Source organism: Leptidea sinapis, chromosome 1 (assembly GCF_905404315.1).
Source record: "Leptidea sinapis chromosome 1, ilLepSina1.1, whole genome shotgun sequence".
NCBI lineage: Eukaryota > Metazoa > Arthropoda > Insecta > Lepidoptera > Pieridae > Leptidea > Leptidea sinapis.
In genome coordinates this window covers 8,898,563-8,924,637 of record NC_066265.1, presented here as the reverse complement: position 1 = coordinate 8,924,637, position 26,075 = coordinate 8,898,563, and the positions used below count along the sequence as shown (strand labels likewise).

General features: G+C 36.7%; 1 protein-coding gene across 1 annotated transcript in view; it reads right to left on the bottom strand.

The window, feature by feature from the left end:
- The window catches only part of LOC126968794 (glucose dehydrogenase [FAD, quinone]), a 55,855-nt gene that overhangs the window by 14,464 nt on the left and 15,316 nt on the right, over window positions 1-26,075 (bottom strand). The window contains exon 2 of the mRNA XM_050813944.1: window positions 8,657-8,806. Within this exon, the coding sequence (XP_050669901.1) occupies window positions 8,657-8,806 (150 nt within the window). The remainder of the gene's footprint in view (window positions 1-8,656; window positions 8,807-26,075) is intronic.

Genomic DNA, 26,075 nt, shown 5'->3' with positions numbered 1-26,075 from the left:
ACTCAGTGGTTTAGCGGTGGTAGTGGTGGGCAGGGGGGGTCGTGTCAACGTAAACTTCGGAATACCTACGGAGGTCAGAACTGTGTTGCCAAGTTCTCGGTCATTATGAGAGACCTAAAGTTAGGTCTCTATTAATAATATGTTTAAGGCTGTTGACGTTTGCACTTTGCTTCACAAGGAATAAATGTCTGCCGACGTGTGGTATTATTTCTTGTGTTTCTTGTGAAATCCCAAGTCTTTTTAGCAAACTTTGTTATACTCGCCATTCAGGTCGTTGAGTAGACTCTATGTTCCTCCGTCCATTGAATGCCGATCACTGAAAAACCTTTGTTGTGTCTGCACCATCTCTCACAAAAGACCATCTAAATCCAAATTTTTTCAAGTGCTGAGCCACACAGTTGCTGCTGGCATGTTTGCTAAAATAGCACAAGGTAATTTGCATAGTAATTATGCAATAATGCATGTGTCCTAGATGCTCTTAGAGTCGAGTTGCCAAATTTCAAAAGCAGAAACCTTACAATTTCACCAATTATTTGTCCCAAAAAAAAGTTATGTTATGTATTTAGCCATACAGACATATTTCATGGAATCTTTATTTTAATTATCCCGTTTGTAACTTTAGTATTTTTTACTGAATTTGCATGGAGTCTTTACAATTGTTTTGTGTGTTGTTAAGTTTATTCCTATGTTAATATCGCTAGTTAAGCTTTAATAAAAAATATATAAAATAAAATCTAAATTCCTTTGGATGCTGTCGGGAGTGTCATCAAAAGTTAAATAACTTGCTACATTCTTATTTTCTCATATTACGGGTCACTTAACTACTGACGCAGTTGTGACGGTGGATCTTATATCCAAAATGGATAAGCTGTTTGACACACTCAACAGTGACACAGTAGATCTAAGGAGAGGAAAGCCTTTTGCTACCAACTTAAAGGTTACATCACCTCATTTTGCATTTATGAGTGAAATGAAATTGTTTTTGCAATCACTGAAATTTATAGGATCCAAATGTACACCACCTTCGCTGATAGGTTGGCAGTGGACTCTTAATGGTATTGAAATGTTGTGGGAGAGTTTGCGCCAAAAGCATAAATCTATCAAGTCTGGCAACTCGGAGATTCCAACAGGACCCTTTAGAAAATTTATTTGGGTGCATTCAAGGAATTTGTGGCTCAAACTGCAGCCCAACTACTAGTCATTTTGTTGCAGGCTTATAAACATATATTTTGAGTAACTTATCTCATATTCCTAGTGGAAATAATTGTGAGCTTGACAGTAATGATGTCATTATAAACAATATAAAATTGCTATTAAAAAACACTCAACCTGAAATCCATACTGAAGAAACTTTAAGATCATCTTCAGTATGGACAATAAATAGTGATAACATTCATAAGGAAATATTGGAAGAAAATTGTGAATCACAAGCATGTGCTTATGTCTGTGGATTTTTGATGAAAAATTATAAAAACAACTGTGACAAATGTAAGTCACTACTTATGACTAATGACCGAACATCTATGCACATTTTCAACCAATTTAAAGTATACAATGATTTTAAAGAATCACTAAATTATGCCAGTAAAAATTTTATTGTATGTATGGAATTTTCTGCCTCATGTATCAATTATTATTTAGCATGTAATGCACATAATACAGGATTATTGAAAGAATTATCAACAGTTTTAAAAAATTCGGTCAATTTTGAATTTTTAAATGATTGCACAGAGCACAAGGAACTGAATATAAATTATATAATTAAAAAAGTTTTCCACATTGTTATTAAAAGATTTTGTACAAAAAAAATAGATCTTTCTCTCAAGAAGCCATGCCAAGAAGCCAAGAATGAAAAAAATTAACATATTGAAACATGTGTAGTATGTAAAACTTTATTTTAAATACAATATCAACATGATAGTGCCCATATATCTGGACTCTTATTATACATCACATCAACATATCTTAGAATTATTAAATATTCTGTACTTTACTTATTATTTTGTAATTTATAGTTTGTAAACACATTGTTAAGTTTTGTGTAATCTAGAATAAAAAAAACCTTTATCACTGTACAACAAATTGAGACTTAGACATATTTTTCACTAATTGACTTTGCTTTCATTTCACTTCTAAAATAGATGCACAACAAGGTGATGTTTTCTTTTTTTATATATCAGTGATAAACTGAAACTTATTATTTATCACAATTCAATTAAAAATATCAGCAATGCTTTTGTGAATATTGTTGATCCCGACATATGGGATTTGTATTGGCTGACCTTATATTACGTAGTTGCCCTCTTATTATGCTGATTATTTATTTGATAATAAAGACATTCCAACTTACAAAACTATCGTTTTATTTTAAAAGTAATGGTTCAAGAATTACTGTTTCTATTAAATTAATTTAAACACTATGGCTATTTGTCCACCAAGGTGGAGCTGGGATATTGTAATCAATGAAATAGCTCAATAATTTCATTTAAAAGCATTAAAATGCAAATCATTGTGCAATTTATATTTAATATTGATTCCCAGTTCTGCTTTTGTGGACAGGTAGCCTATATATAAATATTTAAACGAATCTTATTTAGAAATTTCTCGCTCGATTATGTTCAAGGGATGCTCAACAGATGGCGCTTATTTTGTGCAGATTTTTTTTACGTGGTTGTCATTCTTCTCCCTAGAGTAAATATGTTCCTTGGTGGTGGGTACTGTCGTGAGCTATCGATGCGGCTACTGCTTAACCAGGCTTCCTTGCTATGTTGTTACTTAAATTTTTAACTTTGATTCTCCAAATAATCTTATTCATCTGATTATGATTAGGGCTGCCAATTTTTTTAGACCCAATATAGTATTTTTGTATTCAGACTCAGTACCCAAAAAAAATATATATATTTTTTTATTTCTTTAAATACTATATTCTGCTTTGAGATTTTATTGATAGGGTTTTATTTTGAAATACAATGGGTCTTTAACGTAAATGTCATTACAATCTAGTGAACATCATTACAATCTAGTGACCGAATTTTCCACTTTGTTCATCACAGAAAATAACTGCTTTATAGGCTGACAAAATACAGTAGTTTCGCTTACTAAAAGTAATAGTTATAATGGTAGACACCTTAAATACTATATTATATACTATGGTTGGTAATCTATGTTACTGAGCAGCTTAATATTTATTAACAAACGTCGTATTTACATTAAGCTTTACGCCATTTATCACCAGGTATACACAGAAAGAAATCGACCCTTTTAATTATTAGTCAAAGTTATAGAGATTTGATACTAAAGATATATAGTTAACTCGCTTTAATAGCAAGCCAACCCAAAAGTAATATACCTACAATTTTAAATGAGAGAGTTCAAAAGAACTCTTGACTTTAGTTCATCTCAACTATGATGATTATGGTAGGTGGTAAAACGGGTAGGTTTGAAATTTGTGTCACTTTAGACCATAGTTTCTCAACCCTATTTTGCTCACCGCCCACTTTGAGAATATGTTTTTTTCTAGAGTTTTTTCTTGTATTTTTTTGCCTTTTTTGACTATATTTTTTAATCTACCCACCATCTGCACCATCTCAATGCCCCCTAATTTTCTCTGGGTCTTCTACTGCCCCCCCGAAAGTCTCAAACACCCACAAGGGGGCGTTATCGCCCACGTTGAGAAGTTTAGACCATCTTTGACTTTGCACAATAAGTTTCGGAACAATTTAGTTCAGCAGTATATTATGCTTTTAAAAAAGTTCCGTCGATTTAATGACGTAGATACTTAACAAGTTTATTCTAGCTAATTACTGAAAATCGCGTTTTATTGTACAGTCTTTCTTAGTATTTTCTTTGAATAAATGAATTTATTAATTATTAATTAATTAAATTTTATGCCTTTTACACATCGGCGATATAAATCACTTAGCTACTCTACTCTCGGCTATACTCACCGGAGTAGGTCTCAAAATTATCATGGACAAGACGAAGATCATGTCAAAAGTCCATGTGACACCTACTCCTATAACAATTGGGAACTGTACTCGCAAAATTGTCGACGAGTACGTCTACTGCTGACAAACAATCCAGTTAGGCAGGTCCAATTTCGCGAAGGAGGTCATTTGGCGAATACAACTCGGAAGGGCAGCGTTCGGGAAGCTCCGTTAAATCTTCTCATCCCAAATATCAGTATCTGAAGACGAAGGTTTTCAACCAGTGTGTGTTGGCAGTGATGACTTACGGTACGCAGACGTGGTCGCTAACTATGGGCCTTATGAAAAGCTCATGGTCGCTCAGAGGGCAATGGAGAGGGCTATGCTCGGAGTTTCCCTACGAGATCGAATCAGAAATGAGGAGATTCGTAGGACAACCAAAGTTACCGACATACCCCAAATGATTGTGAAACTGAAGTGGCAGTGGGCAGGGCACATAGTTCGACGGGCAGATGGCCATTGGGGCAATAAATTCCTCGAATGGCGTACCATACCACGTACCGGAAGATGCAATGTTGGTAGGCCCCCCAAAAGATAAACCGACGATCTGGTAAAGATCGCCGGAATACGTTGGATGAGGGCAGCGCAGGACCGATCGTCGTGGAAATCTTTTAGGGGAGAACTTTGTCTAGCAGTGGACGTGTTACGGCTGATGATAATGAATGTAAAAACACAATTACAAGCTTTTTAGTCCTTTAAAAAGTATTTTATTTTAACAGTATTTTATTATTATTTATTTATATGTGCACAAATGTGCTCTGCATAGCTTTGGTTTTCAACTGCTATCATTCGAAAGTACTAGATAACTTGGTGGCTTCAGATCTACAGCACACTTATCAAGTTTTTGGCGAAAAAATAGATTGCATATCTTGATAATATCGTGGGCGTCGCAATTTTAAATAAATCATACTGGACGGTACGGGGTCGTGGTGATATAAGGTAATAAAGGTCCAAGGTCTTTTTTTTTATTTAACCAAAATGATTAATTAATTAATTTATTATATATAATCCACAGCTTTTCAAAATATTTAAATAATACGTATAAATATGATCTGGCACCCAGAAGGGGATTAACGATATTGATGATAATCAGTATATATATCTATTATATAATATGTTTGTGTGTGTATGAGTGTGAAGATGGAAATGTGTGTGTGTTTATGTGTATTAATTTTAATGAGATAAAAACTGACACAAAATTAACCTTAACAAAATCTTATTTAAAATTTTTAATTAATAATATTATCTCTCAACTAATATTCGTAATTTTTCATTTTTGAATTTGCGGAAGTGGCAATGATCAACCGAACTACCAGAATTAGCAATGGGAGGCTCCGTTGCACAGGATGCCGGCTAGATAACCACAACGTCGCCTATTTGTGCCGTGAAGCAGTAATGTGTAAGCATTATTGTTTCGGTCTGAAGGGCGCCGTAGCTAGTGAAATTACTGGGCAAATGCGACTTAACATCTTACGTCTCAAGGTGACGAGCGCAGTTGTTTTCAGAGGTTTTTCGAGGATACTGAGCGGCACTGCATTTTAATGGGCAGGGCGTATCAATTACCATCAGCTGAATGTCCTGCACGTCTCGTCCCTTATTTTCATTAAAAAAACACCTAGTTCAATTGCGACATTGTAACTCGGAGAACTGTTGTCGTAACGTTTGTAATAACATTACATTACTCAAGAAATAATTCGAAAAATAAAATGTTATTAATAGGTTTATTGATAGTTATAATTCTGAAAGAGTATTTAAATCTGGAATCATATTAAATATTTTTATTGGTTATAACCTGATCATGACTGTTGAGACACAATCTAGAACAATCGAACACATTATTATGTCGATTTAATTAATTTGATAAGTTTCACTGCGATTAGGACGAGGGTGTACTTAATTAATACCTACTAGGCATGACGCTGACCGCTGATATAATTACCAAATACCATAATTACTCCTCATTCCAGCCGGAAGACGTCCACTGCTGGACATAGGCCTCCCCATAGATCGCCGTGATGATCGGTCCTGCACTGCCCATCCAACCTATTCCGGCGATCTTGACCAGATCGTCAGTCAATTTCGTGGGGGGCCTACCGACACTACGGGTTCCGGTATGTGGTCCTCATTCGAGTACTCTACTGCCCTTTACATTATAATTACATTTCATTTAGTATTAACTGCTGTTCTTTATTGACTAACCAAACATTTATAGTAATAATATTGTATAGGCTTTTTGCTATATTTTTGCGTGGTAACATGATTAGTGTACAGTCGTGATATTTTTATGAGTGCATGTTTATTTATTTATTTAAGCCTATTACAATTTAATTTAACTATTGCTCACTGATATACTTATGATATTTTATATACTACTATTCCAGTGCTGGTTAAAGGCCTATCCCTTCTTATTGCATTTGTCCTTATAATTTGCTGTGCTATGTTAGGACCGTGGCACTCCTTCGTAATTAGCTAGCTCTTCAACTAGTACCAGGTCTTCCGCTTCTTCTTTTAGCATCTAATGGGCACCAGTTTGTGATGGTATGGGACATTGATGTAGCCTGCCCAATTCAATTGAGCTGATCAATGGGACTGCTTAACGACTTACAGTAAGGGTGCGATCTGTGGCAGAATTTCTTACTGTCTGTAATCAAATTGCAAAGCGCTTACGTTCATTGCTGCATTGAAAATTTTTGTATATCTACACATATTTACACAAATTGTTCGTTAGTGTACTTCAAATTCACTAAAAAACAAAAAACAAAAAAAAATTAACAAAAAAACAACCGACTTCAAAAACACTATTTCAAAACAATAGATATAATTTGCACTAAAAAGTACAAAAATAATTGCATATTTTTATACAATCTAATTAATTAATCTAATTCTAGTTACGATTATTGTAATTTTTGGAGTCGGTGTCATCTAAGATAGGTTTGCAACTACATACATACATAGGTATAGGTGAGATATGCTTGAGTTGTGAGGAGGCGAGAGGAGAGAGCGGGTCGCGGTGGAAGGACACCGATTCCAAAAATGACAATAATCGTAACTGGAATTAGATTAATTAATTAGAGTGCTCTAGTGCATATTATATTTATTGTTTTGAAATAGTGTTTATGAAGTCGGTTGATTTTTGTTAATTTTTTTTAGTCTGAATGCTAAATTTGAAACTTTCATTTCTTTCTAAGCGCAGCTATAAAGTAGTACTAGTCTATGTTTTCTTAATTTAAGCAAATTTTCTTATTCTTGACTATGTATTTACTTTATTAGTGAAAAATCCGTGTTTGACGGCTAGGGTTGAACGCAGTTTTTCATTAAAGTTTTCTTCATGTATAACTTATACCTGTGCCTCTTTCAAAAGACTTGTCCGTAAGTGGTCTTTTAATTTTTTTATTTTTTAAACTCTAATTGAAAGTCTTTTAGACCAAGGCCTGCGGTTTCACAAAAATTTTTTGAATATCACTATCACTAATATCTGAAAATCCCATTTTTATGGTAACTTTAGTATGGATTCGATGAATTTTTTGTTTTATTCTAAAAATAACATTCACTGTTATTTTTTTTCATTTAAGTTAATGTTTTTTTCATTTTAAAATAAATATATATATATTTTGACAGTTGACTACATTATTTACAAGCTAGTTTTAATTGTTTGTACCTCTTTAATTTTTATTTTGTTGAGAATGTTAAATTGCCTAGGTTGTATATTCTGCTACAAAGTTTGCTACAATGTTTGTGATCTTGCACATATTGTTACCGAAAGATCTTTTTTTTGTTTTTTTTTTTAACTATACCATCCGCCCAAAAAATTAAATAAAACTTTAATTATAATACTTTCCGTATTGAGACATAATGAAATGTATTGAATAAATGATAAGTATCTCAAGGAAACTTTCAAATACGAAATGTGCTTAAATTTAGGTTATTAGTACATTTTCATGGACACGAACAGATATTTTTGTTTTTAAAATATCCATTATGTCTGTATGTACGGATTTAAGGAGATCACTCGGTTCTCGGATTAATGAATATTTAAATAAGTGTTAAGTTTTTGCATGCTTTTAATTTAAGCTGATTAGAGGATACATTGTAATATTTAAGATCTGGATATAACCTATTCCAAATCAAAATAAATAATTTCATTTCATTTCTCGATTCTTATTGTAATAAAATAAGTAACTTTATCTATACTCAAATATCGTAAGCCCTTCATGATGCGTTCATGAACCGTACCTACATTATGACCACTATAAAAATAGTCTGTTTTGATGTGAAATAAAAAATTTATTATATTACCAAATAATTACATAGATTTCGATAATATTTGATAATCATTAACAAAAACTACAATTACCGCATTTTTTTTTAATTTAATATGGACATTGAATTTTATAGAAAGTAATTATACAACTTTTAACACACAATAGTTTGAAGTTCGCAACACATGTTGGCGGTGGTTATCATTCACCTTCAGGGAACCCGTATTTTCACCTGTTCTTCTATTTCATAAGACAGATAGGATAAGCGTGTCCTTAAAGGCAGGCAACGCTTCTGAGATTCCTCTGGTGATGCAAGAGAATGTTGGTGGCGCTGATCACTTAACACCAGGTGACCCGTACGCCCTTTTCCATAAAAAAAAGAAAAGATACATCGTTGTTTCGCTGTCATACCTGAGTCCTCCCGCACGGGTCCTCCAGATCGCACTGGCTCCTCAGGAACACCTCCAGTAGCCCCATGAACAGCATGAAGGCGCCGCCCCCGCAAGTGGCGGCCAGCGTGGGCCCCGGCTGCGACATGGGGCAGTCGCACGTGATTGCCATCTGTAGCCACGAACACACAAATCAAATTGAAATATTTTTATTCAAAATAGGTTGTGACATCGTTTATTGAAAGTCAAAAACTACCAACCATCCCAAAACGAATACCTCAGACCTGAGAAGAATGGGCGCAGCAAACTCGGCGGGCTTCTTTTTTATTACATCAAAAAAATGTGTTTACATAGTAATATTGCACAATTTAACTTATTATTTAATAGCCTGAGGGCGGTCGCTCCATTCCCAATCTGTGGTACAATTGAGAAAGTCATTTATGTTATAGTAACATTTACCACTCAAATGTTTTTAACAATTCTTTTGAATATCGTAATACTTTTGTTTTTGAACATTTTCGGGGATCTTGTTGTAAAAGTAAATATACATCTAGTATATATATATATATAAACAACGCCTCACATAAGACTTACTAACTCGAGTTAGCCGAGTAGAAGGCATTATAAGTTTATGTCCGTTCCTGGTGTTAACATTATGGTTATGACAGTTTCTAGCAAATTCGTTTATGTGCTTATGAACTAAAATTATATTTTCAAGAATATATGAATCAATGAATCTTAAAAATTAAATTATTTCGAACATTATTATTGTATATTATAATTTTGTGAGCTGTGCTGCTATTGGAATGTAACTAATGATGCCATTATTGATGTATGGCAATTATCCAAGTTCAGTTAGTCAGATAGTGTCAAGATTGCAAAGCGACATTGGTTGCCCGCGGTGCTACACGACAGGCAACTCACGGTGAACACATATCGTGTTTGTTGAAGACAAACAAGATCAACTTTCAATGTGCCGCCCAAATGTTATTAGACGCGTGTTAGGCAACCCTACGACCCCGGTACCACGTCCTTGTCGGTATTGGGGTGTGGCGCGACTTATCGCGACAGAACTTTCACGACGTACACGTGCTGGAGTAGGCACATTACATGTCAAACAAACTTAAAACAGGCCTGTCTCACTCCCCGTGTAGGTATCGAAATAATAAGAACGCGCGGCGGCCAGGCCTTTTTTAAGCTTCCTAAAGACTCTGCAATAATCTAATGTAAAGCGATTATTATTTTTATGAAATTACCATTCATGTTTTAAATGAGCTAGATTTTATGAGCTACCTGTTTATTACCTACTAAATAGGTTCAATGGTAATATTTCGTTTTTTGTAAAACGAAATCTTAATTATGTCGTGGTCTTCCAACGCATACATTACTATTTGTAACGAATGTAGATTTGACAACGAAAGAATATTGATTTAAAATTTACATGACTATTTATATCATTGAAAAAAATTAGCTATTTTTATAAGTTGACCTTAAACTAGATAGGTAGAGTTTTAAGTCAAGAAAATAACCATAATGTCTTTAGAAGAGGAAAGAGTCACGCGGTAGAAAGAGAGGCAACTGCATAAATAAAATCGTAGGTAAACAGCGCTAGTAGAGTCCCTAGTTCTTTCACTAACTTTGCGGAGTCATCCTTCTATTCTAGCACTCATACATATTCTTTGCCTATACCTAAGAAATGGGCGTTGATAGATTCCAAGAAGAGAGTGAGTAGGTGTTTAGTTAGACAGGCAAGTCAGTAGCTTATCTGATGAAAGGTGAACACATCGCGTATCAGGACATGTTTCAGAGGTTTTGGGACAGTGACAAGGTAAACACTAACCCCCTTATTCATAATCGTCTGCTAACTTGAAACATTGCTAATTCTCACTCTGTCTTCTTCTACTGACCTAAGTCAGAATGAGAAAAAACACTCCTTAGCGGCTGTTTACAGTTAGGGGACCATTATGAAGAATGGGGTAGGAATAAACATAAACTTATTCTGTTTTATTAATATTGATTAACACAGATTATACCTACTACTCAGTTATGTTGAGTCAGTAAGTCCTTTGTAGGGCGATGTCTATGGTTTTACATGATCCCAGAAAATGTATAAAATAATTGTGTGGTAAAGGTTACTATAACATAACTGACTTTCTTAATGATTTCACAGATTGGGAATGGAGCGACCGCTCTCAGGCTATAAAATAAAAAATAAATTGTTATTGTAATTAATGAATTTATTGTACGCTATTACATTGTATTGATATATTAATAAAAAATAAATCCGCCGAGTTTCTTCTTCTTCTCTGGTGAGGCAGTTGAGAATTATTGTGTGCATCGAAAATTTCAACTCTTTTCATTACTTTCTTAATTACTAAACTTGAAATAAATACTTTAGGAATATAGCCTTAACCTGGTATTTATAAATAGTAGTCCTTGTAGTGCCTAGTAATAGATAACATAGTAAATAAGGACTATTTTCAACGCTTTCACCATTTTTATTATGATTCGTCATGGTCACAGTCCGACTGAAGTAGATAGCGAGCAGTTGGTAAAAATTGGCATTATACAATCCTTGTGCTTCCCCGGGGCATAAAATGAATAGGGATGTCCCAGACCCAAGGGCGTAAGAGGCGACTAAGGTAATATACCAGGGAAGCGGGAGGCTCTTTTGCACAGGATTCCGGATAGATTATGGGTACCACAACGGCGCCTTTTCCTGCCGTATGAAATTGTATTAAAGAAATAATGTGTAAGCATTATTGTGTTTCGGTCTGAAGGGCGCCGTAGCTAGTGAATTTACTGTTCAAATGAGACTTAACATCTCATGTTTCAAGATGACGAGCGCAATTGTAGTGCCGCTCAGAATTGTTGGGTATTTCAAGACTACTGAGGTGCAATGCATTGCAATGGGCAGGGCGTATCAATTACCAACAGCTGAACGTCGAGAAGAGCAGGTTTTTTCGTCCCTTACTTTCATAAAAATAATTTACAATCATGTTAACATATTCTGAAATTTAAATATTAAGAATTGTTGTAGATATAAAGTACTAGTGGGTAGGAATACTGTTGATGGTAGGAGGCTAATATTGAGGCATCTGACCGGTAGAACGTCCGCCCTTGAGCTCCGAGGCGAGAGTGATGGTACTCGTGCCTCGCACGCACCGAACAATATTGATTGGTCAACGATAAACCGTTGGACGTGACCTCGATATTAAAGTTTAGCAAGCCCGCTGGCTCGCCGTGACGTAACGCCGTAATCTGTTATGATATTACGAGCAACAACAACCGCCACGACCGCTGCGACTGCTATTGTTGACGGTCACTGGAGCGAGCATGAGCAGTATAACAGCGGGTTTACATTGAGCGATTTTGAAAAAAATTAAAACGAATTCGAATGAACATGTTCAGACTGTTCGATTAAAATTGGTAGGAAAGACGGCGGAATCTGAAAAATTCTCTTACTGGGTATCTAATGATGTAATATTTTTTAAGGTAAATTGATAAAGTTCCAATCTATTTCGGATAAAATCCGCTCATGTCTTCATGATTTGATTCGGAGCTATCAAGGCTGAGAAAAATCGCTTCTGAGGCAAATGGGTAATGAGATTATTAATTCTAGATATAAAAACGGCGTTCGAATATACGAAAATAATTTTTCATTACTTAATTAATAATTTATTACTGAAATTACTATATTTACTAAATTTTTAATACTATAATTCATTATATTATTGTTTTTGTAGACTTTGTCCTGATATAACCAACACTTACAATATAAACAAATAAAAAATAAATGATTATAGTGTTCAAATTGAGAACGTCAAACGCTTCGAACGACATTTGCATTCAACAGTTGAGTTGAAGCGAATGTTGAAAGTTGTTTGAAAATTCTATCGAATTGATATTTGCCACTGCGAATTAGCAATTGATCAACTAGAAGCGCTTCATGTGAACACGTCATTAGGGTCACGAGCTTCTGAATGGCGATCGTTGCAATTACACATAATACCTTTCGTCCATATTGCAATTATAAGATCTGTATTAAGTTCTAAATCTGGCATTTCTCATAGACTTACGAAACTAAATCGGCCGCAGGGCCATATGAGTAAATAAAACCGGACAGAGACAAAGCTTCATGCAACCACGCGAAATAGTTGCACTAGTGCAATGATCCGGGGCATGTGTCCACTGGCCGCTTATTGTGTACGTGGCGAAACTGCTTATAACCTGTTAAAAATAAAATAAATATTCAAAAATATATATCTTTGAAATATTTAAACTAGACGGAAAGATATAATTTATATAAATAAATGTTTGTAATGTTAATGCGGACACCATTAACAGCAATAACTTTTGTATGAAATCTTGAGGGATATTTAATATCGATGATCATACACAATAAAAAATGTTTTGTTTAATATCTCGTAACTTTTTTTGACAACCCTATCTAAATAGTTAACAATTGCCCGTTCTCTAGAAGCTTTGTCTCTGTACCATTTATTTACTCATGTGGTAGAGCTGTGGGCGCTGTGCACCATCATCCGGGTCACGTGTAGTGCGTGAGTTGCGCGTTACGTCATGATCTAGATCTGACGTGCGGACCTGTATCTGATGCACGGACGGTCTGCACAACTCACGACTGCATCACGCTGCACTTTACAACGCACGCAGCAGTTATAACACAAGCAAGCCCGAGATCAGGCAGATAATTTTTCATTTTCAAAATACCTTCATCTTACATAACAATGTCACAAAAAGTGTGTGTGCCTGCTAAGTACAGATTGTATTGATTTTTTTTTTAATTCTCTTCCATTGGTTGTGGTTCAGTAGACATATGAGTAAAAAGTCAGTTTTTGAAGTCAGTTTTTTTAATGTCTGTTAATAATAATATACAATCAACCTGAATTAAAACTCCTAAAAAATCTGTAAACAAAAAGCAATTATATCATCCACGAATACAAAAATGTTCATAAAAAATTTTTTATAAAGTGAAAACTACTGGGTCAAACTATGTAAATTTTTTATGGGACCAAATGGCATCTATTCCGCATTGAACTAAAGAAGAATTGTCGATCGAACTGAGAACCTCCTCCTTATTGAAGTCGGTTAAAAATCAAAAAAATCTTTTGATACTATAAGTTCATACATGCGTACATAATGGTATTTTACACATGTATGAACTTATGATTCATCATGAACATAGTTATTTTTTAAACTGATAATCCAATTTTTGAATTGATAACTTCTTATGGGTGGGTAAACCGCTTCATAACGTAACGCGTTACGGCGTCAGTCTGTATGACTTCCCTTTCTATCATGCATATGGCAGAGGTAGGAAGGCTCCTCCTCTCTCACTCTAACAAATTTTTACTTTAATAGGATTAAATATTGATTATCATAACGTACATACACAAAATTCTAATGTTCTTATTCAAGAATTGTAACTAAGAATATATATATTTTATAATCAATAAAAGATATAATAAATAAATAATATTTCCTTACGATATCATATTATTAATATACATAAAATTTAAGTAATAACCAAAGCTTTTCTCAAGTTAATCAATTTCAATATTAACTTTGTCGTTCAACTTAAATTAAGTAGTTTAAGCTATCACTTCTGTCGGGCTTTTTTTAATCATTTTATAAATTTGTGTTTTTTGTTTTCAATTATTATTAGGTACTTGCTAACCCGACAGACGTTATTCTGTATATCCTATTATAATATTATAAATGTGAAAGTTTGTATGTCTGGATGTATGTTTGAATTTCTTTAACGCAAAAACTACTGAATGGATTTTGATGAAACTTTACAATAATATAGCTTACACACCAGAATAACACATAGGCTAGGCTACTTATAAAACTATCGCGTGAATTATACTTTATATGGCAAAACAACGTTTGCCGGGTCAGCTAGTAATAAATAAAATAATGTTTTTATATGAATTTGTCAATAATATATCATAACTAAAAATTACCTCGTAAAATATGCACCCTGCTGTCGTAATGAAATTTTAAATTTATTCCTTCCTATTTATTCACCTTTGAAACCTTCTCTGGACTTCCACAAATAATTCAAGACCTAAATTTGCCAAATTGGTCCAGCCGTTCTCTTGTTTTAGTGAGACTAACAAACAGCAATTCATTTTTATATATATAAATGTACCTATGTCGTTTTGTGAAAAAAAGTTTCACTTGCATCTTGGTTTCATAACACAACACAAAACGTATTGATTAAAAACTGACCAACAAGAACTTAATCCACGTGTATTCTTCTGTATTATCAGCTGAATTTGACTCTTCAAAATTAGTTCTTATCAGTGGGAGGCTCCTTTGCACAGGATGCCGGCTAGATTATGGGTACAACAACAGCGAATATTTCTGCCGTGAAGCAGTAATGTGTGTTTCGGTCTGAATGGCGCCGTAGCTAGTGAAATTACCGGGCAAATGAGACTTAACATCTTATGTCTGACTATAGTGCCACTCAGAATTTTTGGGGTTTTTCAAGAATCCTGAGCGGCACTGCATTGTTATGGGCAGGGCGTATCAATTACCATCAGCTGAACATCATGCTTTTCTCGTACCCTTTTTTCATAAAAAATAGTTAGTCACAATGTTAAATATAACAATAGTAGTGATTAATTACTCTTACAACTATATTTACGACACTGTCTACATAAAATTAAAACTACCACTTCACGCGTACCGAGAATACTGGCAGCATTTCCGCGTTGGATAGCTAGACTGATCCGTTGACCGAAATAGCTAAATAAATACTAATTAATTTATTAAAAATCAAAAATTAAGTATACTCATATTTTCGCAAATGTATGAATTTATGATTCATCGAGTTATAACACGGTTATATTATTTAAACTGATATTTTCATTAAGGCTCGTATGGCTCCTAATATAAGAGTGGATTACTTTCATGTAACTCAATGTTGTCGCCATACATACGCTATGTTAGAGCGGACCTTATCACTGCCTATATCATAAGACATACAAGTTTGTTAGGTTGATACTGGGCACCTGTGCGACCAACTAATGTGTGTTGTGCAACACTTTGATTGCAGGAAAAATAATCTTACTCATAACGGGTTGTAAGTTCACAAACTCGCTTGCGACTTGCTCCTACGAGTATGCACTGTCATATGTAACATGTGTTGCTAAACGTTCATGACGCTATTAGCCGCACCCATGCCTACATTTTGTCTAGCCGAGATATACCGTGAGCACGGGACGCCTCGACTTGTACTATATACAGGGTGTGATCGTTAAAGTTTTTTAATATCTGTAATAGTTACGGAATAATTGCAAGGTCACACTTAACGATTACATCCTGTATGTGGTGTATGTCGATGTTATCACAGTGATAACGATTGTTAACACATATTGTTCAAATAAAATCTAATCAAAATAATTATTCATGTAGGTCACGGAAATGACACTTATGAATGTCAAAAAAATATTTTTCGTAGCAAGAAACTCATTGCCACTCTTTTATATCAATATTTACATTTCCATCGATTTACAAATCATTTCAGTTACAATATAATATGTAAAATGATGCAACAAATATACTTAATTAACAAACATAGTTATTCAACAAACATTTAATTCAGACTAGATGTCAAGACACTACACATATTATCCTTTTTGTCTGTTTGTCCTTTAACTAACTAAACAGCACGCACTAATGGTGTAGACTATAGAAACATGGCGTAGTGCCCCATCCAGCCTCGTAAAGCCCGAGGCCAGTGACCAGTATATCCCAAGCGGGTAATATGGCCACGACCGCAGGCTCAAGGAGAGCATTGTTGTGAAACAAAGACATTTCCTGTGCTTCTCCGAGCGCCAGGTGAAGGTAACTAAATATATGTAAATAAGAACGCGGTATTAATATCTATTGTTATGGTATAAATAAAATGAGTAATTGAATTTCAAGTAGTGTTTTCCTACTTTCTTAAAAAATAATTGTAAGTTACATTGGTTTTAAAACTAGCTGACCCGGCTAACGTTGTTTTGCCATATAAATTATATTTGGTGTTCAACCGTTTTTTCTCAGACTTACTTTATAAAGCCGACAACCACGACCACGAAAAATTATTTTCATTTTTCGGGTTAATATAATATAGCAACAAATTTTTTTATGAATTATAGCCTTTGTGTTGTTCTAGTGTCTAAACTATATTATTGTAATGTTTCATCAAAGTCTATTCAGTAGTTTTTGCGTTAAAGAAGTACAAACATACATCCAGACATACAAACTTTCTCATTTATAATATTAGTAGGATTATGAATATTGGTCGGAGAAGAAGAGATGACTCCATCCCTGTAACTAAGGCTGAGATGAGAGATTTATAAATCGTACTTAGACTTTGCTCAGACTTTACTCAATTAAAACTTAGCTGAATGTGATAAAACGCCAACTTGACTTTTGCATTGGGCTGTCTTAACTTAGCTGTCAGCATAATTAAAGCTGTCAAATGACAATAGAAACAAAATCAAAGATTATGATAAGCTAAAACTCAGCTAAGTTTCATACAAGTAAAGTCTGAGCAAAGTCTAACTACTCCCTATAGATCTCAGCCTTACACTTTACTTATGTAAAACTTAGCTCAGTGTGAAAACGCGACCTTGACTTTAAGGCGAAGAGTAAGCAGAAAACAGGCAAACATGGTGTTTTTAGACAAGTTTTGAGGTGAAAATATAGCATTTCGAGCTATGAACACTATTTAATCCTGTTACACATATGTGTAACAGGATTAAATATCCTTAGGTCTTATTTGTAGGTTGCTAATGCTTGCTGTTGGTTATAGTTAACACTGCCGCGCTTTTTTGAACTACTACTTTTCTTTGAAGTTAAACAAGTTTTTTGGCATGGCATGACGCATTTTTTTGTACTTCTCTCAGAAAAGTTATTCTTATAGCTTATACTTTTTTTTGTAGGTTCATTTATTCAGATTAGTAGTGAATAACGAGGATTGTAAGCATTTAACTGTTTTGCACGCAAGAATTTTGAAAATATTGGCTTTGTTACATAGATGGTGTCAAGGTCGCTGGCATTTAGTGTCGCCTTAAAATTGGGCTGTCTTACCTTAGCTGTCAACAATATTTTATCTGTCAAACGACTATAAAAACGAAATCAAAGAGCACGCTAAGCTTACACTTACACAGTCATTTATGTCAGCTATGGAGACAACTCAGTATTTGAGCGCGATCATGTTGGCTAGAATGTTAGCACGTTGCATTAACAGCTTTATTTTCAATTTTAGACGGACTCAAACGAGAGTCTTGTTGGACTATTGTCCGATACATGCTCGTGAACATTGACCAACGTGAACACCATCTACAAATTCAAATATTATTTCGAAATAGGATGTGACATCACTTATTGAAAGTCAAAAACTACCAACCATTCCAAATCGAATGGCAGACCTGAGAAGAATGGGCGCAACAAACTCAATTGTACAATTAAATATTTAATAGCCTGAGGGCGGTCGCTCGTTTCGCAATCTGTGGTATCATTGAGAAAGTCACTTATGTTATAGTAACCTCTACCACACAAACGTTTTTTAACAATTCTTTTCAATAGCGTAATACTTTTGTTTTGATCATTTTCTGGGATCTAGTTGTAAAAGCATATACATCGCCCCACAAAAGACTAACTAACTCGTCTTAACCATTATAAGTGTATGTCTGTTCCTGGTGCTAACATTATGGTTATGACAGTTTCTAGAAAATTCACTTATATGACTATGAACATACATTACATTATCATGAATATATTGAGAAGCAACAGTCAAGATGTTAATTTATTTAAATTTTGCTCTCAATGATGTACAATATTGAACAGAATTCACAATATGACTGTGATGTTTTACCTGTACGTGTATACAACTTTACAGTGAAATGACAAGTGAGCGACAGGTCGCGCTCGATGCGAACACCTAACACTGATAAGTGAACTCACTCGCGTATTCTCGCCCACATGGGAAGTAGGATGGGAAGTAACAGTCTGCAGTAACAATCTATTGTTATATTTTTTGGTTTTTCTCTCAGATTGTAATCATTGTGATAATCATATGTTGCACAATTTACGCATAAATTAAATTACATAGTAATATTATATTTTATCATCATCTTACATAAATATAAATTTAATTTTTTGCTGCGTTATTTAGGCTCAATTTCAGAATGTTTCTCAATACGAAATCTGTGTATTCTGTCTTTTTTAACGAAGACAGTGACATGCCACATCTGGTAGTTAGTTGTAAGTCAGTGGAAAATTTGTGTACCGGGCTATTGAATTTAATGTACCCTACATTGAAATCTTCAATTTTTTTGCAAAAAAATTTGGCAATTAGATGAAAAATAAAAATAAAACTTTTGGCGGACGAATAAAACTGTTCAAAGTAGGCATTTAAATTTTGGAGAAGAGTCTTCTGTCCCTGTCTCGCAAAACAAAAAAGCGTATAGAGCTGCTATGTAAAACTAATATGTGACGTCACATTTTATTACGGCTATCTGTTTCTAATCGGAAATCTTCATAACTTTTTTGTTATTTGATCGATTGAATTAGTTTGATCCTCATTTTATTTGTCATTAAATCTAGTTTCTTAAAGGAATTTAAAAAAGAAATACTTTGATTTACACTAGAAACACTTACATTAACGCTATATTTCAATAGTGCCTTACCACTAACGTAGGCGCGTTGATTGGCAAGGTTTTGGAGTGACTGCAATATGAGCAGCCTTTGTTCCTCCACACAATAGGATTAGATTTATCTGATAACCATTGCTGTAAAGATCAAATTGCCGAGCTTAGACAAGAATGATAGTGGAAACAATTACAATAGGTACATTGTATAGTGCGACGTACAACGTAGGACTGGCAGCAGTGGACCAATATTGTTTCAAGATCAAGTGAGGGGAGCGCTCGGAGTAGCGAGCAGCGGGAAATAGACTCCACCGTGGTAATGTCAAGGTAAGGCGGCTTCAACGCGATTATTTCGATACCTATTCTAATAAATGGAGAGCCGATTTTTCTTCGATTATACTACGAAAACTACTGAACCGATCGGAGAAATATTCATACCATAAAATGCAGCGTTTTCCGGTGAAGGTTTTAGTATAATATGTTTGGTGGTGATTACTTATCCGGAACCTATATCTTTTTTACTTTGAAATACCTATACATACGCAATAATTCAGTCAATGACATTTCATTACATAGAACAATTCACACAAAACCTTATGCAGCTTAACAAAAATAAATGCAATCATTTAAAAATATCAAGGAAGCATATAAAGTTTAAAACCACGTATAATATAGATGGCGTTTTGATTAAAAATACTGATGAAATTAAAGATCTAGGCGTAATTATAGACAATGAACTTAGTTTTAGCAGCCACATTGATAAAATTGCACAAAAAAGTCATATAATGCTTGGTTTTATTTTTCGAAATACTCGAGACTTTAAATCCACTAAGTTGCTAAAAATACTGTTTAATTTTTTAGTGAGACCTATCCTTGAATATAACTCAGTAATTTGGTGTAAATACTACAAAAAATATAACATAGCTCGAATATAATCAGTGCAGAAAAAATTCGTGTCTAGACTCAGTTATATCGATAAAACCTATCATATTTATGATTACCAAAAAAGGCTAATTAATCTTGAAATTGATTCCCTGGAAATGCGTAGAAAGGCGGCCCAGTTGATTTTTCTTTACAAACTCATAAACAACCTAATAGACTGTCCAGATATTCTTCAAAATATTGGCATTTGTGTACCGTCATTTAATTGTCGAATAGGTACTTATTCCCCAATATTTATTAAATTTTATAGAAATAACTACGGATTAAACTCTCCCATTCAACTCATATGTATAAGCTATAATAAAATATTTAAATTAGATGATAACATCGATGTATTTTCAAATATTAACTTATATAAAAAACAGGTGTCCTTGTCATTAAAAGGCTTAAATATAGATTAGTAACTATGTAGTATTAGTATTAGTAGTAAATTCATTATTGTTATTTTTCTAATTTGTTTTTAGCATTTTAGTTTTTTAGTTTAGTAACGATGTGCATACCTTTAATTTAGATATGTAAATAGTAACACTTATTAATGTTTACCTTTTCGTATATGTAAAATTATGTATCTAGTTGGTAAGCCTTAATAAATAAATAAACAATGTGCGGGCGCGGGGACCTTTATTTATATGGCAACACAACGTTTGCCAGGTCGGTTAATTTTTTTTATAGAAACAAAAGCATAAAACGTCGCATCCTGTGTCTGTCTGTCCTGTGGTATTCCAGCGAGAAGTTTCAACTAGTTGTGGAAGAGGCCACCATGCCCCATGTTTTTAATGTACCCGAGGAATCATAATTCCACTACTGGGCAGCAGAACACATTTTTAGAAGTATTATGTAACACCTGTTGAAATGGTTCGAGCTGATGCTTGGGTATACCAGACAAAGAATGACAGCAATACTCCATCTGTGGCCGGACCTGATCCTTATGGAGTGCTAGAATGAGGTCAGCTTGAAGTATAGTCTCCTATTCATGACTACAATTTTAAAGCCAAATTGGCTTTGGTTTTCAGGTGATCGTGAATTGGTTGTAGTGGCTTAAAGGGGAATTTAGGCAGTTCTTCAAACTAATAACGTACTGCCAATTTAAAGACCGGCAATGCATCTCTTGACTCCTGGTGTTGCGGATGTCAATGTTCCTAATACATGAGTGACGTAAATCTTGACTGTTAGCCCCCTTTGCCTTAAAAAAACTTGAGGGTTATATTTAATTAAGCATTAATTATTTAACTTGATTCTGCGAATTCCTCAAGAGATGACTCAACAGAAGATATAATTCTCTTCCGGTATTGGTCGACGACTTCCCGAGATTTAGCTCAGATTATAATGATGCAATAAATACGGAAAAGAAATAATATTGCATCAGCGAGGGTTGCGCTTAAAATGGTACTCGTCGAGACAGGTTACTGCCCGCGCCTCGTAGATGTTGTTTTGTCGATAGCAACGAATATCCTCTCACACGAGGTTCAATGTGCAAGCAATACATGTCTACATTGTTTCCTCTATTTTTTATCGACCGGGTTGAACACCTTGATGACGTAACTTAAACTTTTTAGATAATAATACTGAAAGAATCAGATTGCTGTTCACTTCTGCATTCCTTATTCATCAAAATGTCAGAAGCACATTAGCACGTAATCTTAACCCTTTTTTAAGTTCTTGTAGTAAAGCAGCTTACATCATAATACGTAAGATACACGATAAGATTTACGTTTGCTCTGTTTACATATCGTAATGGATCTCGCCATGCCGTGATTGGCTCTGTTTGTATCGAGACTCTTCAGGTGAGTCAATCAAGATGAAAATAATTGACTTCGTCCAATTTGTTGGAGATCTATCTTTGACGACATTAGCAAGTCCTAGATTGAAATGAAGATATGCCCAGGAGCTATTATGATATTATAGAGATGATCAGTACATTGGACGCCTGCTGGATCATGATCCAAATCTACAGTGAAATCAAGTGTTACACTTGCTCTTTTTTATGAAAATAAGGGACGAGATGAGCATGATGGCAATTGCTCAGCTGATGGTAATTGTTTCGCCCTGCCCATAAAAATGCAGTGCCGCTCAGGATTCTTGAAAAACCCCAAAAATTCTGAGCGGCACTACATCTGCGCACGTAATAACACATAAGATGTTAAGTCTCATTTGCCCAGTAATTACACTAGCTGCGCCCTTCAGACCGAAACACAGTAATGTTGACACATTACTGCTTGATGGCAGAAATCGGCCCCGTTGTAGTACCCATAATATAGCCGGCATCCTGTGAAAAGGAGCCTCCCACTAGTAAGTGGAAGGAAGTACTGCTCAGTGGAATAAGTTCTTCGAAGATGTTCAACAGGTTGTAATTGATGGCGATGACGCCGTTTGGCGAATCACACGTTACCCTGATTGACGTCGAATTTGCGTGACAGGATCCAGATTCAGATATCAATGACTGGCATAGTTCAATGGCTGGCCGAGATTCACGTTAGAATACAACCTCTCGTGTCGAATAGTGCCCCAAGGGCTATGTGCTGAACACATGGATTACCACTTATGTATGTATGATTTTTCGTTACTGGTGCTATAGAGACCAAACGCCTGGGCTGATTTTAATGATTTTAATGATTATATTAATTCATCTAATTTATAAAGCTCGAGCGTTGAACTGCTATTCCATATCAACCGTTATAATCCTCACGGCATACTAGTGAGTGGGAAGCGTTTCCCTAGTCTTTTTTTTTCGAAGAGGAGGACAAACAAGCGTACCGGTCACCTGGTGCAAAGTGATCATCGCTGCCCACATACTCTTGCTCCACCAGAAGTATCACAGGAGTGCTGCCGGCCTTTAAGGAAGGTGTACGCACTTTTTTTGAAGGTATCGATTTCGTATCGTCCCCGCAACACCGCACAAGGAAGCTCATTCCACAGCTTAATTGTATGTGAAAGAAATTTTCATGAAAACTTCACTGTGGAGGAAAGCCAAACATCCAGATGGTGGGGATGATATTTTAAATTATGGCGTGCCGTGCAAAGTTGGAATTCGTCGGCATGTAACTGGGCAATGATAGATGCGCTAGAAGACTATGAAGTAACTAGGTGATCAAGCCGTTCACAGAGCAAACAGGGCAGCAACACCACGGCACCCCGCTCCACGCTTAATGTGGACTTTTGTAACATCCGGGGAATTCACTCCAACTTAAACGCCGTCCACCACCACCTTGAGACGTCGCAGCCGGCCTTGTGTTTCCTTACGGAGACGCAGATATCTCGACCTAGCGATACGTCATATTTAACGTACCCCGGGTACAAAATTGAGCAGAATTTCATGCCTCATGCCGGGGTATGTGTGTACGTTAGGGAGGATATCTGCTGTCGCCGTCTCGGCAATTTTGAGGGTAGGGGCCTGTCTACTCTCTGGCTCCGCGTAGATTTAGAGGACCGCGTCCGCATCTATGCGTGTGTCTACAGGTCCCATAGTGGTAACGCAGAAACGGATCACCTCATGGGCTGCGTTCAAGCGGCATTTGATGACGTGCTTGCTCAGATCCCCTCCGCTGAAATCGTAGTCTTGGGTGATTTCAACGGGCACAATGCCGAATGGCTTGGATCACGTACCACAGACTACGCAGGGCGATCTGTGCATAACTTTGCATTGGCGTATGGTCTGTCCCAATTGGTTGAGTCGCCGACGCGGCTCCCGGATGTGGATAGCCGCATGCCGTCCTTATTAGATCTTCTGCTGACTACACATCCCGATGGTTACCAGGTCTCTGTCGACGCCCCTCTCGGAACGTCCGACCATTGCCTGGTCAGGAGTGTAGTGCCTATCCGACGCCAACGTCGCAGACCACCAGCGACCCGCCGCGTTTGGCACTACAAGTCAGCAGATTGGGATAGGATGCGTTCCTTTTTTGCATCCTACCCTTGGGGCAGGGTTTGTTTCCCTTCGGATGATCCTAGTGCCTGCGCCGTTGCAGTAGCCGATGTGATACTGCAGGGCATGGATATTTTTATACCAAGCTCTGTAGTACCGATCGGTGGCAGATCACAGCCCTGGTTCGATGCGTCAGTTAAAGCAGCATCTGAGTGCAAAAAACAGGCGTATCGAACTTGGGTTGCGGCGCTGGGCTCAAAGGATCCGAACTGCAATGTTCTGAAGAGGAAATATAACCGTGTTTCCAGATTTTTTAAGCAGCAAATCGCCCGTGCGAAATCGAAGCACGTCGTCAAAATTGGCGAGCAGCTTTCCAGTTACCCGACCGGAACACGCAAGTTCTGGTCGTTGTCGAAAGCCGCTCTTGGTAACTTCAACCAGCCGTCCATGCCGCCGTTGCACATGAGGAATGACACCCTGGCCCATACGGCAAAAGAGAAAGCCGATCTCCTGTGCACTCTTTTTGCCTCCAACTCGACTCTTGACGACAACGGAAAAACACCGCCGACCATCCCGCGGTGTCAGAGGTCCATGCCTGAAGTACAGTTCCGACAGAAAACTGTTAGGCGAGCTCTGTTTTCGTTGGACGTCAGGAAGTCGAGCGGGCCGGATGGCATTTCTCCAATCGTGCTTAGAACGTGTGCCCCTGAGTTGACGCCGGTGCTAACGCGTTTATTCCGGCACTCTTATTCAAAAGGCGTAGTCCCTGATTCATGGAAGTCAGCCCTTGTCCATCCGATCCCAAAAAAAGGAGACAGTTCGGATCCGGCAAACTACAGGCCTATTGCGATTACCTCCCTACTCTCCAAAATCATGGAGAGCATAATTAACCGCCAGCTCTTGGTATACCTTGAGGGTCACCAGTTGATCAACGACCGGCAGTACGGCTTTCGCAATGGTCGGTCGACTGGCGATCTTCTGGTATACCTAACACATAGATGGGCGGCGGCTATTGAAAGCAAGGGGGAAGGCCTGGCAGTTGGTCTGGATATAGCGAAGGCCTTTGATCGTGTATGGCACAAGGCGCTCCTCGCAAAACTTCCATCATTTGGGCTTCCCGAGAGCTTATGCAAGTGGACCTCCAGCTTCCTCACTGGGCGCAGCATACAGGTCGTTATCGACGGTTATTGCTCGAATCCCAAGCCCGTGAACGCTGGAGTGCCCCAAGGCTGTGTGCTATCTCCCACGCTGTTTCTTCTGCATATCAATGATATGTTGGACACCGCCAACATGCATTGCTATGCAGACGACAGCACTGGTGATGCCGTATACACGGGCCATGCAGGTCTCTCTCGGGAAAACGTCGACCAGTGCCGGGAGAAACTTGTGTCTTCTATCGAGTCCTCTCTCGAGAAGGTCGCGGAATGGGGTAAGTTGAACCTTGTCCAATTTAACCCCCAGAAGACTCAAGTTTGCGCGTTTACCACTAAAAAAAAAACCCCATTTGCCGTATCACCGCTCTTCGAGAACACTTCCCTTAAAGCCTCGCCTAGTATCGGAATACTGGGTCTCGAAATCTCGAGCAATTGCCAATTCCGTGGCCATCTGGAGGGCAAAGCCAAACTGGCTTCAAAGAAACTGGGCGTCATAAATAAAGCACGGCAATACTTCAAGCCGGCCCACATTCTAGCGCTCTACAAAGCGCAGGTCCGGCCTCACATGGAGTATTGCTGTCATCTCTGGTCTGGCGCACCCCAGTATCAGCTCGATCCATTTGACCGCGTGCAACGCAGAGCAGCTCGAATTGTCGGGAACCCAGTACTCTGTGAACGGCTGGATCATTTGGTGTTGCGTAGAGACGTCGCTTCATTGTGTGTTTTCTACCGCATCTATCACGGGGAGTGTTCCGAAGAGCTGTTCAACCTGATTCCTGCCGCCGAATTCCACCTTCGCACGACACGCCACAA